The 16,615-nt window shown below is 47.1% G+C and overlaps 1 protein-coding gene across 1 annotated transcript in view; it reads right to left on the minus strand.

The window, feature by feature from the left end:
* Jph2 (junctophilin 2) overlaps nucleotides 1-8,634 on the minus strand; it is a 62,444-nt gene extending 53,810 nt beyond the window's left edge. Inside the window, exon 1 of the mRNA XM_026383251.2 lies at nucleotides 7,764-8,634. Coding sequence (XP_026239036.2) covers nucleotides 7,764-8,142 — 379 coding nt within the window. The 5' untranslated portion in view covers nucleotides 8,143-8,634. The remainder of the gene's footprint in view (nucleotides 1-7,763) is intronic.
* Between the last annotated feature and the right edge of the window lie 7,981 nt (nucleotides 8,635-16,615).

Here is a 16,615-nt window from a genome sequence, read left to right on the forward strand (position 1 = left end):
ACAGCCCTCTGGTCCAGGGCAGGAAGCAAACCTGCCCCCCTCACCCTTCACTCTCAGCCAGGGGCCCAGAAAATGAGACTCCGCATTCCTCCCCAGGGTGTGGCGGGCAAGGGCTGGTCCTGGGAACAGCTGCTGGAGGCACGGGATTAGTGGGCCCTGGAAACAAGCAGGCTGCGCGAATCCCAAAGGCCTGCCTTGGACAGGGCCTCGGCAGAGCTGTGGTCAGCTGGACACACGAACCACAGGAACGAGGCCACAGAGAGGAAGAGCTGTGTCCGCTCCTGTCTTGCTGAGGGGCCCCTCTGCTCCCCTGGGGCCTGTAGATACAGCCAAGAAGCTACCAAGACAGCAACTCAGCGGGCTGTCACCCTGACCCCTGGCTGTGAGCTGGGACATGAGATTTTCAAGATGAGGTTAAATTATGCTGATTCTACATTCGAAATGGAATCACGCCTGGCGTGGGCTCCATGGGCACTGGCCAGACACGACGCAGAACCATGAAGAGCCTTGTCTTGGCCTGTTAGCTGCTCCAAAGGCAAAGGTAGTTTTTGTGCTCAAATTTTGTTCCAAAGACCAAGACAAGGTGTGGCTCAGGACATTCTGAGTTAATTCGTCCTTAGGGATGTTGAAGGACATAGAGGAAGGAAACATATATTTTGGCATTTTCTCTGTATCAAGCATTATGTATTATTGCATGTATTATCTCAAGTCAATGTCTCAATCATATTTGATGGAAAGTTCAATACTATTGTGAGAAAAAGGATGTGGAAGCGCAGAGACGAGGCTCCAAGTGCTTAAGTACCGCTTTTCTCCCTTTAATAACGCTGGATTCTCTTAGGACCTGTATACTTCATTTTTAATAATAATCAAGAAATTTTAAATTAAAAATACGCCTTAGAAATCTGAAAAACAAAAATCAATCCTCCACACACACTAGAACTAAGTAATTAATTGGGCAAGATAAAAGGCTTCAAAGTCAAAATACAAAAATAATTGTATTTCTATAAACTAGCAAAGAATGATTGGAAAAAAATCAAATTTAAGATGCCATATACAATATCATGAAAAATAAAATACCTAGGCATAAAATTAGCGAAGATATGCAAGTCATTGAAAATTCCAAAGCATTGCTGAGTGAAATTTAAGAAGATCTAAATAAATAATGATACATACCATGTTCATGGATTGGAAGACTCACTGCTTCTAAAATGTCCATTCTCTCAAGCTGACCTATAGACCCAAAGCTACTGTAATCAAAACCCCAGCTGGCTTTCTTTCTTAAAAAAGAAACTGACTGACAAATTTGATTTTATAATGTATATGGAGATGGAAGTGACCTAGAATATGAGAATGTTGATTAAGAAGAACAGAGTCAGAGGATTCATTTATCTGACCTCAAGACTCACTATAAATCTAGGGTAATGAGGGCAGAGTGATATGGGCACAAAGGTAGACAAATAGATCAATAGAAAAGATATCCCTGTGGGGAGAAAATAAGTAACTGTGGAGGTTAAGTTTGTTCAAGTTCAACTCTGCAAGGAACACATATCAAAGACTCAGAAAATGTGACCCCAGGTACTATTCAGTCCCCTCTCCTGGCACATTCACTAAGTTCCTGTGTTCAGAGTCCACAGGGCTAAAATGAGCTTAAGTCATTAACTCTGGCCAGGAGAAAGTAAACTGGGTTTTGGACCCAGTTGTAAGAGATAAACATAAAAATCTCATGTTTTCTGTGCATAATAATAACAACAAAGCTCTAACACAGGCCACGTTCTGTTCAAAGAGCTTTATGTATATCAGATCATTATTATTATTATTATTATTATTAATTCTGTTTTCCGATGTTGTTGATGTGTGCAGACACAGAATTACAATGTGCTGTACATTACAGCAGTATTGCAACTACAAAAGTTTGAAAGCCATTAGTAGTAGATGAGAGGATTTTAAGAAGCCTAAATAATATAAAGCTTATAAGAGTCTTAGCACAGAGTCTGGTGCATAATAAAGACTCAATAAATAGTGGTTGCAGTTGTTAACTAAGGTCAAGGTGAACTTGGGTGCCTAGGACCTGGCACTTGGTTTAATGCTCTGAAATTCTTTAATGATTTTGAAGAAGAGTCCATATTTTCACTTGTGCTGGGTCCCACACACTATGTATCCCATCCTATTTTGTATTAATTTGTATTATTTATTAAAACATTTATAATATGAACTATTTAATTATTACTAGTTATTATCAAGTTCCTCTCTACCTAATCAGAAGACCTTGAATGAGCATAACATACATGATCTGTTTCCATTTCCTCATCTGTAAAATAAGGGTAGAAACAATATTTCTCCATAAGATTACTGTGAAGATTTAAATAATGTGACCAGTTAGGTGCAAAGAACAGTACCCAGTGCACTGTAAGAACTTCAAAAATATTAACTACTGCCAGGTGTGATGGCCACACCTGTAATCCCAGAGGCTCTGGTGGCTGAGGCAGGAGGATCACAAGTTCAAAGCTAGCCTCAAAAACATAGTGACCCCTAAGCAACTTAGTGAGACCCCAACAGGCTGGGCATGTGGTGCAGTGGTAAAGTGCCCCTGGGTTCAATCCCTGATACCAAAAGAAAAAAAGTTAACTATTATTATTATTATTATTATTAGTTTATTTTAAAAAGTCAGTCTTGGGTTTGGTTTATCCACAGCACATTTTTTAAATGTTTATTTAGTTGTAGATGAACACACAGTACCTTTATTTATATTGATGTGGTGCTGAGGACTGAACCCAGTGCCTCACACATACGAGGCAAGCATTTTACCACCGAGCTACAGCCCCAGCCCCGTCCACAGCCCATTTTGGCTATTGGACTAAGCAATGGTTGTGGAATTTATCTGAGCATGGGGTGACTTTAAGAAACCAACAACTATCTGCAAAGATACCTCCCAGAAAAACACAGATAACACAGATAATTGATGCACATATGAACACATCTTGACTGCAGCTTTGGGACATCTCTGGACATCCTGAGGCCAAGGCAGGCCCCAGGTCAAGACCACTGGGAAGTAAGGATCCCAGCAGCCTTCAGGGCTGGAGTGTGTGACAGTGGGGGTGGGAACAGTCAGGCAGCGACTGCACACTGGGACTCCAGGGCAGGGGTATGCGGGTGCCGCTTTAAGTCAGCAGCTATTTTTAGCTTTGCTTTATATGGCCAGGGGAGGAATGAGGGCCATGGGAGGGGGAGGGGTGCCAAGTGGCCTGCAGCAGGGTTTGGGAGGCTGGAGCCCCTGTTCCTTCCCCACCTCCGGCCTCCCATGCCAGAGCTGAAGAGCTTAACCTGCAAACAAAGCCATGGCTGGAGGAGAGGGAGGCTCCACAGAGGTAGGATGGCAGGGGCTTCATAGAGGCCAATCAAGACTTTAGGACAAACTTTTTGACCATGATCTGCAGAAAGAACTGAATTTATAACACACACACACACACACACACACACACACACACACACACACACCAAACATTTCAGGAAATAATACTTTATCTTATTTTCTGTGACATACCGAAATTTCATAATCTCTATTCTATTCTTTCATTTTGAAAAGCTTGGGTCTTGACCCCTAAATCAGTTTCACCTCCTGCCTCTTCAGTCTGGCAAGCTGCTGTTTCCCCGGGTTTTGAGCAGGCACTGACCTGTAGTAGTGCTGACTGCAAGGGAAGGTAGGGAGCAGGGAACCCTTCTCAGTGCTGGAGATGAGATGCCCAGTCAAAGCTCGGCCCGGTGGTGCATTCCTGTAATCCCAGCAACTCGGGAGGTCAAGGCAGGAGGCCAGCCTCAGCAACTTAGGGAGGCTCTAAGCAACTTAGTGAGACCCTGCTCAAAATTTTAAAAAATAAAAATAAAAAGGGCTGGAATGTGGCTCTGTGGGGAAGTCCCTCTGGTCCAATACCTGGTACCAAAAATAAATAATAAATAAATAAGATAATTTGGCTGTATCTCCTGGCTGAGCAGCAGCCTCTTGGCTTTGATGGACTCCTCCTTCCACCTGGGGTTGTCAGACTTGCTCCCACACATACTTCAGGGCTCGGCTTGCCGCCTACTCCAGGAAGCCTCCCTGGATGGCTAAGTCGGGGAGTTCCTCACTGGGGCCCTCTTAGTCCCCTGTCTGCCCCTGCGTCTCGTGCCCAGCACTGCACTTCAGCACCAGGTCTCATTAGGTCCTGGGTGAAGGCAGAGCCTGTCCACGTAGGTCACTTGTGCACCTCCCAGTGTAGACTGGAGCTGGCTTCCTAGTAAGTATGCCGTCTATATTAATTGAATAAGGGAACAACTAGTAGTAATAAGCATAACTGGCATTTACTGAGTGTTCTCCATCATTTCATGAGAAATCTCATGAGCGGTTAGGACAGGTCCACCTTCCGCAGGAGGAAATTAGGGCTGAAAGAGACGGAAGAACCCAGAGGCAGCCCGTGACCCTGGCTGCCCGGCTCCCAACTGATCCTGACCACGGGATCTCATCTGTCCACATTCCCCTCAGCGCTCCCCAGGATAGGGCAGAGGGCAGGTCCTTAACAAACCCTCAGGGGACCGATGACAGGTTGATTAAAGAGATTTTCCGAAGCAGTGGCCACGTCTAATTTTGGGCAGTTACACCTCGTGTGGGGCTTGGGAGAGAGAATCTGTGAGGTTTCCAGGGACCCTGCCTGTGCAGCCATGTCATTCCAGAGAAGTCTGGGCCCCTGACAAACCAGAGGGACAGGTGTCCAGTTATAGCCTCCAGAGCTCCTGGGCACACCTGGGACAATAGCAGGTCAGCGAAGCCTGGGAGAGCTGGCCCACGCCCACGGTCCCAACCAGCACTCCTCTCTGGACCCCCACGCTCAGGGCTCCTTCCCCGGCACCCGGAGTTCTTGCTGTGCCTCCAACGTGCCATGCCCAGACTTGCATCAGGTGACCTTTGCATGGCAGTAGCCTCTGATGGAGGCTGCCTCCTCTCTAGCCTCCCCATCCTGCTTCTGAGGCCACCTGTCCCCACATACTCACTCTCTTCCCTCTGCTACTTTTTATGTGTGTGCCCCTATAACTTCTGGAAATCACACAGGTGGTTGTTTTCTGGCTTATTTCCATCTGCTCCACTAGACTTGGCTCCTGGAGGACCCTAGAACTTGCTGGGGGCAGAGCCTGGCACAGAGCAGAGCCCAAGGGAACGAATGGAGGGATTTCTTTCTGCCATTTAAACATTTTGGAAAATCAGCCTATGGTTTTTCATGCTCACCTCGACCCAGCAACTCGTGTCCCTGGGACTCACACCCAGATCCACACTCTTATCTCTCCTTGGTTTGGAGAGAGCAAAGAGGGACAGGAGGGGACACTGGGCGCATGCCTACAATGCACCTTTGCACAGGTGACAGACACCTAGCGAGCGCTCAAGAGTTTTCTCCATTTTACAGCTAGAGACACTGAGGCTGGCTCTCTGCTGTCCTCAAAGCCAAGCACAGCTCCTGGCGGACACATCAGGTGAGCTGAGTTGCCCTTAGTTGGAGAGAGTCAGCAAATGGTTCAAGGTCACCAACTAGCAAGTGGTGGAGCCAGAACCTGTCCTTAGCCTTGTCCAGTCCCAGCCAGGGTTTTAAAACTGCCAGATGTGCACACCCACAAAGACCCCCAATGTCGTCTCCCATGAACATGCAGAATCCTCCCGGGGCGTTCCTCAGGGGTCCTCACTCAGACAAACCCACCCTCAGCCCAGGCTGCGCTCAGAGTGCCCACTAGCCTCGGCTTGAGCCTTGCAGCCACCCCTTCAGCACCCCCCTCGCTCCCAGAATGCCCACTTCCTGTCTTCTGTCATCAAGCGGGTGCACTGGTGACAAATATAATTTCCTGCAAATGCCTTCTGGTGCCGATGTGATTGTTTTCTAATTAGCCACAGTTTTGAGCTGCGCAGCAGCTGGGAAGACCACACAGAGGACACAGGTCGTAGGTACGGGACTAGAAGGACCGTCACCAGCAGGCGCCAAGGAACTTTTGCTATGAGGAGTCATAACAAGAGGCAAACCGAGGACGCTGTGCAGCACTTCCATGTAACTTTAATATGTCCCAAAATATTGTTCTTTGATTTTTTTTTCCCCAAATAACTAATATGTAAAACTGCTCTCAGCCCACAGGCTACACCAAACAGGCAGTGGGCCAGCTTGGCCTGGGATCTATAGTCTGTGAGCCCCTGGTTTAAACCAATACTTTTTCTTTTCCTTTCTTTTTATTTTCCTTTTTTTTTTTTTTTTTTTTTTTTTTTTTTTTGAGACGTGGTCTTGCTATGTTGCCAGGAATGGACTCAAACTCCCAAGCACTCTGCCTGCCTCAGTCTCCCCAGGAGCTGGGACATAGGCAGGTGCCTTGCACCCATAAAGCAATACTTTAAAAACCTTAACATGTTTAAAATCTGCCTGGTGAGCTTGTTAAACCAGCTCTCTCCATCCTTGCTCAGAGATTCTGGTTCAGAAGATCTGCAAGGAGCCCTGAACGGGCATCTGCGCCTGGGGGCCAGGTGATGCCGCTGCTGCCTGTCCACTGACCACCGTTTTAGCAGTACTGATGTTCCAAAGAACCCCTTGTTATGAATGAGGAAACTGAGGCTCAGATAAGTGATAGGTTTCAGGTCACACCCAGCAGATGAGGTAAGGATATCTGCCCTGCCACTTCCGGGGGCCGTTTTGCCACAGAGGACTCTATTTTCTGAACCCACTATTCCTCTCATGCTCCTGAGCCTTGATACAAACTCCTCTCTCTGCTGGGATGGTCCCCAACTGCCACTCCACAGTCACTCCTTTCCCATCACACTGCAGTCAGGAGTCACATACTCTAAAGTGTCCCCTGCCCTCCTCAAACCTAACTGTTCTGTTCTGCCACAGCTCTCTGTGGGTGTTGGTGTATAATTGTTTTTGAAGCCAGACACTGTATCTTGTTCTCATATCCGATCCTTTGCACAAATACCTGGCAAATAGGAAGTACCCCAGGAACATGCATTGAATGAAAAAAAAAAAAAAAAAACACAGGGAGCCTGAGGCAGGAGGATTGCACATTTAAGACCAGCCTCAGCAACTGAGAGAGACCTTTAGCAACTTAGCAAGACCCTGTTTCAAAATAAAAAGGACTAGGGATGTAGTTCATTGGTATAGCACTCCTGGGTTCAATTCCCAGCACTAAAAAGGAAGGAAGAAAGGAAAGAAGGAAGGAAGGAAGGAAGGAAGGAAGGAAGGAAGGAAGGAAGGAAGGAAGGAAGGAAGAAGGAAAGAATGGGTGAGTGTGTGGGTGGATGATAGATAGATGGGTGGGTGGCTGGGTGGCTGAGTGGATGTGCAGGGGGCTGGGTGAGTGAATGAATAAACACACACATCTCATAATCTATTACTTGAAAATAATTTTCATGGCAAAGTTGAGACCAGACCCCAATTCTGCTAGAACCTAAGCTACAGTCTATTCCACAATTGCTTATAGACCTAGCATGCCAAGAGCAGTACTTGCATTTTAGTGATTGTGCGTTAAGTGTATATTTATATGATAGGCCTTGTATCTGCCAATCTTCACAATAATCCCTTTATTGGCCCCACGTTTACTAATAAGGAAATGGATGCTCAGAGAGGTAGAGCAGCTTGCCCAAGGCCACACAGCAAATCCCATCCTACCCACCTGATTCTGTGCCAACTGCCCTCACCCTTCTCACCCTCCTCCAGTGTTCCTTACCCTCTGTCCCAACCCCAGCTCTGCAGGCCCCAGGGTGGGCTCACCTCCATCTGCATAGGTCTCAGTGCCGTAGCCATCCTGCAGGCCATTGTTCCAAGTGCCCTCGTACTTGGCACCGCTGCTGGTGCTCTGCCGGGTTCCGTAGCGCCCCTTGAAGCCATGTGTCCACTCACCCTTGTAGAGCCAGCGCCCCTTGGTCTCTATGCCCAGCCCATGCCGCTTGCCCTGGCTCCAGTATCCCTCGAAGGTATTTCCACTGGGCCAGGTGTAGACGCCGGCCACTTCGAAGCCAAAGTTCCAGGAGCCTGAGTATTCGCCCTGGCCCTTGGGGCCAGTGCACAGTCCATGCCCGTGGGCCTTCCCCCCCTCCCAGCCCCCACAGTACGCCCCGCCATCATCAAAGTCGAAGCGGCCCCCGCTCATCTCATCCTCGCCCCCAGCACCCTCCCCGTCCTCCAGCTTGGGTGCAGGGGGTGACACTCTCCAGGCACCCTCAGGGCTGGGCCCCCAGACTCACCACCATGCCCCCGGAGGGGGGAAGCAAGACGCCAGCAGAGGCTGAAAGAGCCCAAGAGCCAGGTCAGCACTGGGGACACTGGGCAGTGCCATGCCTGGGAGCCTGCTCAGTCAGCCCCAGGAAGGAAGGCTGCCTCTTGCAGAGGAAACAGGAAGGAAAGACTCCAAGTCCCCACAAAACGTCCCAAGTCTGGCTTCCATGAAATCCCAGGAAAAACGGTGAGATCCCTTTAAGAAGCACAGGGAAAGGGGTGGGGGTAGAGGGGACCCACTGATTCAAAGAGGGGCAATCCCCTGGGTGGCAGCCCCAGCCGAGGCCGCTGGCCCCCTTCTCCTCCACCCGGTGGGTGTGCGGGCTGCGATCGTCCCGCCGCGCTGCCCCGCCCCTTCTCCAGCCCTGCCCTCCCCGGGGACAGAAAGGTCAGTGTTGCCCTAACAAGGCCATTGGATCTCAGAAGCTGCTCCCAAAATAACCCCCTGGCCAACCGGGCCTCCTTCTAAGCTGGAGGGAGGGGTGTTTCAAACCGAGCTGGTGGCTGCAGACCCAGGTGGTGGCCGGAGGGCTGAGGAAGGCAGCTGAGAACTAAGAGTAGAAGCCCAGGCCCCTGGGTGTCCTGTGTCCCCAGGGGTAAGAGCTCCCTCCACCCTGTCCCAGCAGGGAGCGGAGACGAGGACCTGCCAATGCCGGGCCCAGGGACACTTCAACTTCTCCAGAGCTCAGAGGTTCGCCAGCCTCGCCACCACCCAACTCGTTTGCCCTAACAGGACCTGGGGCTGCAGCGCCACTGCCAACCCCATCCAGGAATCCGGTGACCTAAAGCCAAAGGAACGGGGACGGGATCACTTATGCTTTTGACAGCAAAGAGGAGCTCAGAAGGAGAGGTGGGGTTCTGGTGACAGACGGCGGATTCAGCAACTCTGAGTCCAGGGCTGCAGCCCACACCCAACCCCCTGCCGCCTGGGAGCGGGGAGAGCCGGGGGCAACCCCCAGCCCAGCGGCCCCTCCGCTAGAAGGGCAAGCCCCGCCCTGCGGGAAGCCCCGCCCCTCTCCGCTCAGTCGCTGGGGTGGGGTTTGTGTGGGGACGAGGTCCCCTCCGAAACCAAAGGACGGTGACTTTTACAGAGTTTCCCTTTCCAAGCTCTCTTTTGCTCTAGTGTCCTCCGAGCCTGTGGGGCCACACTTCGGAAAGCTCTTGGGGCAGGGTCAAGAGCCCAGGGCCTGGGTGGCTTCCCAGCGCTCAGGCTCCCACCAAACTCCAGAAAAAAGAACGAATGCATTTCCGTGTCTAGAAGCTAAGGCTGGGGTTAGTGGTGGACAACTCCACTGGAGTCCAGGGTTAACGGGAGGGGACAGTCGTCCTGCGAAGAATAAGAGCTGCGGGGGTGGGGGGGGGTAGAAATCACCAAAAACAGCGAAGGGACTGGAAAGCATTAAATTATTATCTGACTTCAAACATATCTGACAGATTTCCAAATCCCGTGATGACTCACGCCACATAAAGTCACTGCAGAGTCGTCCGTGTTTCAGAATTGGGTAGGAAATGTTCTCTCCTTCCCACTCAGCTGATGGGCCACCCTCATGACTGGGCTCCTCCATGTACCAGTGCAGACCTTAAAAAGTCCCTTTGGTGTTCACATTTCACCACCAGGTAGAGACACCAGCTTCCCTCATAGCAAATGGCAGTGGATAAAAACTGTCACCTGGGCAGGTGGACAGACAGCCTGCTCCTAGGACATGCACTTCCTCCTAGTAGCTCCGCTTTCTCCACTTCTCTTTGAGGGTTTGAGAACCACAGGTTTCTTTTCAGCTCTGCTATCAAGGGAAGAGGAATGAATGGGAGTGTCAAATTGAAAGGAGTGTGTCCCAAGTTCCATGCCCCCTGTCATTAAGGGCAAGTCTACAACACACTGTGTGTGATGCTGTTGTAAAGTGAGGTGCGCCTGGCAAGCTGTTCCATCACATACATGAAGCCACTTTTCATGCCCAGTAGCCCCCTGCGATGGATCTCCCCAGGGAGAGCACACAAAAGAATCACCTGAAGAACTTCAAACCAGATTCCAGACTTCACCATAGACCTAAGGAATTAGTCGCTCCTAGGAGAGGACTTGAGTATTTGTATTCTTTTTAAAGCTCCCTAGATAAATCTGACCCTCATCTGTGGTTAAAAACAAATGGCAAAATGATACATTCATGACTCCTACAAGCTGCATAGGGTAGGTAGTTTTGGAGTTAGATATATATTCCAATCCATACTTCTGAGCTGTATGGCTGGAACAATTGCTCACTTTCTGTAAGTCATAATTCCTTCATGTGTAGAAGCACCTACCTCAAAAGATCATTGGTGACAAGGTTAATTGTATCTATCTTATGTGGCTAAGTGAAGATCACATGAGTTGTCATTATAAAAAGACAGGATTCCCCGGTGTGGAGCACACACCTACAATCCCAGTGGCTCTGGAGGCTGAAGCAGGAGGATCACAAATTCAAAGCCAGCCTCGTCAATGGCGAGGCGCTAAGTAATTCAGTGAGACCTTGAGTTATCGAGGTCCTAAGCAACTTAGCCAGACCCTTACTCAAAATGCAAGATAAAAAGGGCTAGGGGGCCGTGCATGGTGGCACACGCCTGTAATCCCAGAAGCTCGGGAGGCTGAGATAGGAGGATGGCGAATTCAAAGCCAACCTCAGCAAAGGTGAGGCACTAAGTAACTCGGTGAGACCATGTCTCTAAATAAAATACAAAAAGGGCTAGGGGGGCTGGGGCTGTAACTCAGTGGTAGAGCACCTGCCTTGCACATGTAGGCACTGGGTTAGATCCTCAGCACCACATAAAAATAAATAAAGATATTGTGACCATCTACAATTAAAAAACATATTTTTTAAAAGGGTTGGGGATGTGACACAGTGGTTAAGCAACCCTGGATTCAATCCCTGGGGTCAAAAAAAAAAAAAAAGTCTTAGGATGCACTAGGTACCTAAGAAATGTGCACCTAAGAATAATACCTAGCAAACAATAGCCATTACTCTGTTATTCTTGTAACAAATTCCTTTTCAGATCATCATGTTTAATAAAATAGTTGCCAAAGAGGGACAATTTAATTTTTTTTTTTTTTGTACTGGGGATGGAACCCCAGCATGCTTTGCCACTGAGCTACATCCTCAGCCCTTTTTATCTTTTATTTTAAGACAGGGTCTCCATTAAGGTGCTGATCAAAGAGGAACTAAACATTAAACATTAAGCATTCTCCTCCCACTACATGTTCACTCCACATTACCCTGTGGTTTCTTGTTTTTTAAAACTGCTAAACCAAGTCACTAGTAAAGGGACACTTTGACTTTGCAATAGTTTAGGTAAAATTCAGATCGCCAAATTTGGCACTGGCTGTTACCTGCCAGAGGTTTCCAGCCAGGTCATCAAGCTTTGGTCCTTCCATTCAATCCTGTGCATTTCAGGGAAGAGGGACCCCTTGTGGCCATACGTGTGTTACACAGATTTTCCTTAGGAAAGCACTTCGCACTAAACGGAATTTACTAAACTTAAATGAATTGTCAACTGTTTTTAAAGGCAGCTTTTACACTCTTTCTTCCTCCCCATCCTTTGTTCTTTCCCTAGCTCTGGTTTGCTCAGAGGCAGTCACCTCCTTCCGGTTTCCTCCTCTGCTTCTCAAGCTGGGCTGTTTCCCAAGGGGCCTGTGAGGAGAGGAGGGCAAATCCAGAGCAGGAAGGGGGATTGAGTTTGGAGACACTGAGGGCCCAGCCAAGGGAGCCTCCCTTCCCATGAACCTTTCCTGGCTGGGTCAGCAGTGCTTCCCAAAAGTGAAGCCAGAATTAGACAGGCAGTCAGTGTAGATAGGTAAATCGAGGTCGGGTCAAGGAGGCCAATTTTGAGTGAGTCTGGGAAGTTGGAGACTGTCCCCTGAGGGATCTTATCAAGAACCTGCCCCTGCACCACCCTGTTGCCAAGGTAACCCGTCCCAGGAATTCCACCCCCCCCCCCACACACACACACAGGGAGCTATAAGGTTGTTAAAGTGTCCTGTTCTACTCCACCCTGCCCTTCCCCCTTCAGCCCACCTATTTCCCACCTTTTGGCCACACCACTGACCATTCCTGGGCCTAGTCACGTACACAGGAAGGAGAAAGATAAGGGGGGAAAGGAAGCCTAGGACACGTAAAAAGGGCAGAACACCTTGCCTTTTGGGATACCATGATACCAGCTATGGCCCCCTTCTCCCTCGCAGGAGAAGTCTGTTACCCCTTCTTAAATAAACCCTGCCTCATATGCTTACCTCTGAGTGCTTCTCTAATGTTCAAACTTCAACATGCGGGGAAGCAGGACTCACGGATAACAATCAAGATCACAAGCTGCCTCCTCTCCCCAATCAAGAGAGACTTCAAGTAAGGATTCTCTTTCCAAAAACATACAAGAACACCTCCTGTGGGGTGGAGCTGGCCCACCTATGCCTGCACACAGTAGGTACTCCCCGACGGCTGAGGACTCTCTTCTCAAAATGTTTTTTCAGTTGATTTTTAGGGTCTCTCCACTTGGTTTGCTTTGTCCTCCCCTTTCCCTTATCTCTGTACCTTGGGAATGTTTGGAGCTCAGCTGTTTTCTGTTTGTTTTATGGGTGCGTTGTAATTGTTTGTAATAGTTAGGTTTGTTCTGACATAATCATACATGCCTTGAACTTGATTTACTCCATTTCCGTTCTCAGTGTCTCCCTTTCCCTCCATTCCTCCCTCTTCCTATTTCCCTTCTCTTTACTGGTCTACCTTGTACCTCATTTATATATTTTTAATTGGTGCTTTATAAATATCCATAAAGGTGGAATTCACTGTGGTATATTCATACATACTCATAAAGTAATTTTGTCAAATTTGCATTCGAGGACTGGGGTTGTGACTCAGAGGATGAGCGCTCGCCTAGCATGTGTAAAGCACTGGGTTCGATCCTCAGCAACATATAAAGTAAAATAAAGACACTGTCCAACTATAACTAAAAAATAAATATAAAAAATTCTTAAAAATTAATTTTTTTTTGCATTTGACAAATCTGTATTTCCTCCCCTTTGCAGTTCCCCTTATTCTCCTTCTACTTCACTGGTCTTCCGTCTTTTGACATCAAGCCCCACTCCCTCCTGACTTAGTGATGTACATTCACTGCATTGGTGACCTCTAGTCTCATAGCTTTATAAACATCCAGGTACTGATGGCTCCTAGCCTCTCCATCCTACCTCTCTCCTGATTTCAGTCATTATGCAACCACCTACTTGACATCTCTACATAACTCATAAGAATCTCAGGCTTGACAAAAGGAAAACCCAAATCCTAATTTCCCCTCCCAAATCTGCACCACTCAACTCCCAACTTCTTAAAAGCTTTGGATATCATCCTGTATACCTGTCTTTTTCATACCCTATACCCAATCCATCAGCAAACCCCTACATATCCTGCACTGCCTAATGTCCAACCACCAAAAAGCCATTGTCTAATTCATGGTAGCCTCCTGATTGCCCTCTAGGACCTTCCCACACTCAACAGCTGATGGTTTTAAAAGGTGAGTATCCATAACATCTCTCTTCTCCACTCACCCTCCATCTCATTTATACTAGGAGCTAAAGCCTTTAAAGCGGCTACCAGGCCCTCCACTACCTGGCCCCGCCTGCTCAAGCTACATTAATATTCTCATGGTTCCTTCTGCCAAAAATGTTCCTCTCCCAAATGTGTCCCTGTACTCAAATGTCACATTATCATAGAAGTTTCTCTGATGACCACAAATAAAGTTGGAATTCCCAACCTCCCACCTCAGCCTTTCCTATCTCCTAATCCTTCTTTCCTCTGTAGCAGTTACATGTACATCAGCTTTCCTCTGCTGTGCAAGGAGGTTGCTCTGTCTACAGTTCTACCCGCACCTAGTAAAATGGGCCTGATGTGTTGCAGACACTTAAACTTATTTGGGTGAATGAATGAATGACTGAAGAATGGTGAAATAAAAGCATGTGGAAATCAGGGTGCCATTCTGCCAGAGTAATTTATTTTTTTTTTATTTTTTTTTTTTTTAAAGAGAGAGTGAGAGAGGAGAGAGAATTTTTTTTTAATTTTTTTAGTTCTCGGCGGACACGACATCTTTGTTGGTATGTGGTGCTGAGGATCGAACCCGGGCCGCACGCATGCCAGGCGAGCGCGCTACCGCTTGAGCCACATCCCCAGCCCCTGCCAGAGTAATTTAAACAATCCCTCAATTCACAAACCAAATCCATTTTCCAGGCTGCATCAGAGAAAGTAAATAAGGTTGGTAAACAGTATCCACAAAACAAAGCCAGTACTGACGTTGGCCCAATTGGATCTGAGCAGAGTAATGTTCAACTTCAAGATTTGTGTTTTGAGAGTTCGACTGAGATAAAATGTATTCCCACAAACCTGGAATATCTAAATTTTCATTCAAATTGGACTTCAGCAGTTTTCCAAGGTCAATATTGTCCTTTTCTGTCCCTTTCACACTACCTAAAAACATTGTACAAAAAAAGAACAATACCACTCTTCATTCTCTGGTGATTGCTGTATTTATAGCATGAAGAAAATACAAAAACAAAACAAAAACAGACCCCTGGTTTGAAAAGCAAACCAAAAGGACTTAAAGACTTGATTCCTTTTACTTTAAGTAGTGAGCTACTTAATTACATTTCAATGGTCATATTATCCACAAAGATGCAAGATTGCAACTGAGACCCTGTCTGTAAATAAAATACAAAAAAGGCTGAGGACATTGTCAGGAGCTGCCACATAGGAGTGAGCATGGACCCTTAGGGTATGAGACTTTGTTTCTGCTGTAGGTGGAAACAAGTGGACCTCACCTCCAATCTGCAGGGGAAGGAAGCTCTGGGAGTGGGCGTCACCCAATGAAACTGGGCTACACCCCATGAAACACAATCCCTTGCCTCATTTGGGTGCCTTCCCCTCAATAAATAGGGTCTCAGGCTTGCTCTCGCACATCCCTGATTCCTGTAAGCAAAAGGTATTTCTGCGGTGCGTGCTACTTTAGCTGTTTTCTTAAGCTATTGGTGCAGCCAGCTCTTGTGAACCCAACTGAGGTCGCCAGCCTGGCTATTGGCAATAGGAGATGGCTCAGTGGTTGAGTGCTTCTGAGTCCAATCCCCTACTCTCCAGTAAAAAAAAATAAAGTGAGAAAAAATTACTTATGGGTGGGGTAGTACTTTGACAACCAGCTTACATGGTCTCTTTGAATGGTTCTCAAATCATGATCTGGGAACCCCTGGACATCTTGAGACCATTTTAAGGAACCTGACAGGCCAAATAGTTTTCATGGCACTAAGACATTATTCTCTCAAAGAGTATACAGTGGAGTTTACTGGAGATAAAATAATGTGATAACCCAAGAGACTGAATGCAGGAGCAGACATGAGAATTTTTCTTCTTCTTTTTTTTTTTTTTTTTTTTTTGAGAGTGAGAGAGGAGAGAGAGAGAGAGAGAGAGAGAGAGAATTTTTTTAATATTTATTTCTTAGTTCTCGGTGGACACATCTTTGTTGGTATGTGGTGCTGAGGATCGAACCCGGGCCGCACGCATGCCAGAGGAGTGCGCTACCGCCTGAGCCACATTCCCAGCCCCGAGAATTTTTCTTCTATGAAGCCAAACAAAAGATTTGCAAAAATGTAAGGTGGTGTACGCCTGTAATCCCCACAGCTGTGGAAGCTGACAGGAGGATCAAAGCCAGCCTCAGCAATAGGGAGGCACCAAGCAACTCATAAAATAAAAAAAGGCTGGGGATGTAGCTCAGTGGTTGAGTGCCTCTGAGTTCAAATCCCAATATACCCCCCACCAAAAAAAATTGTTTTGTTAAAGCTATTTTGAATTCTAAAATGATATTTATGTTAGTTTGTAATGTTTTCATTATTTTTAAGCAATATTTTAAAAATGTATTAGTTTTAATTTCTGATAAATATTAAACTGTAATCCACATAAACAATCTCTATAGGGTCCCAAATTTTTAAGTGTAAAGGAGAACGAAAAGTTGGAGAATTGCTGCCTTATATGTACAAAGTAGTGCATGTCTTCTGTCACCATTAAGAAATGTCACAGGGGGCTGGGGATGTGGCTCAAGCGGTAGCAGGCTCGCCTGGCATGCGTGCGGCCTGGGTTCAATCCTCAGCACCACATACCAACAAAGATGTTGTGTCTGCTGAGAACTAAAAAATAAATGTTAAAAATACTCTCTCTTTAAAAAAAAAAAAAAAGAAATGTCACAGCATTTAGTGCTGTCATGGCGTTTTGCTTCTTTGCTCTAATCACAGCTTCCACACTGAAATAGAAACTAGCAGGGGTTTTCCACAAGTTCAGAGCTTTTCTAATACTACCCCCAAG

The sequence above is a fragment of the Urocitellus parryii genome, chromosome 6 (assembly GCF_045843805.1).
Source record: "Urocitellus parryii isolate mUroPar1 chromosome 6, mUroPar1.hap1, whole genome shotgun sequence".
In the NCBI taxonomy this organism is placed as follows: Eukaryota; Metazoa; Chordata; class Mammalia; order Rodentia; family Sciuridae; genus Urocitellus; species Urocitellus parryii.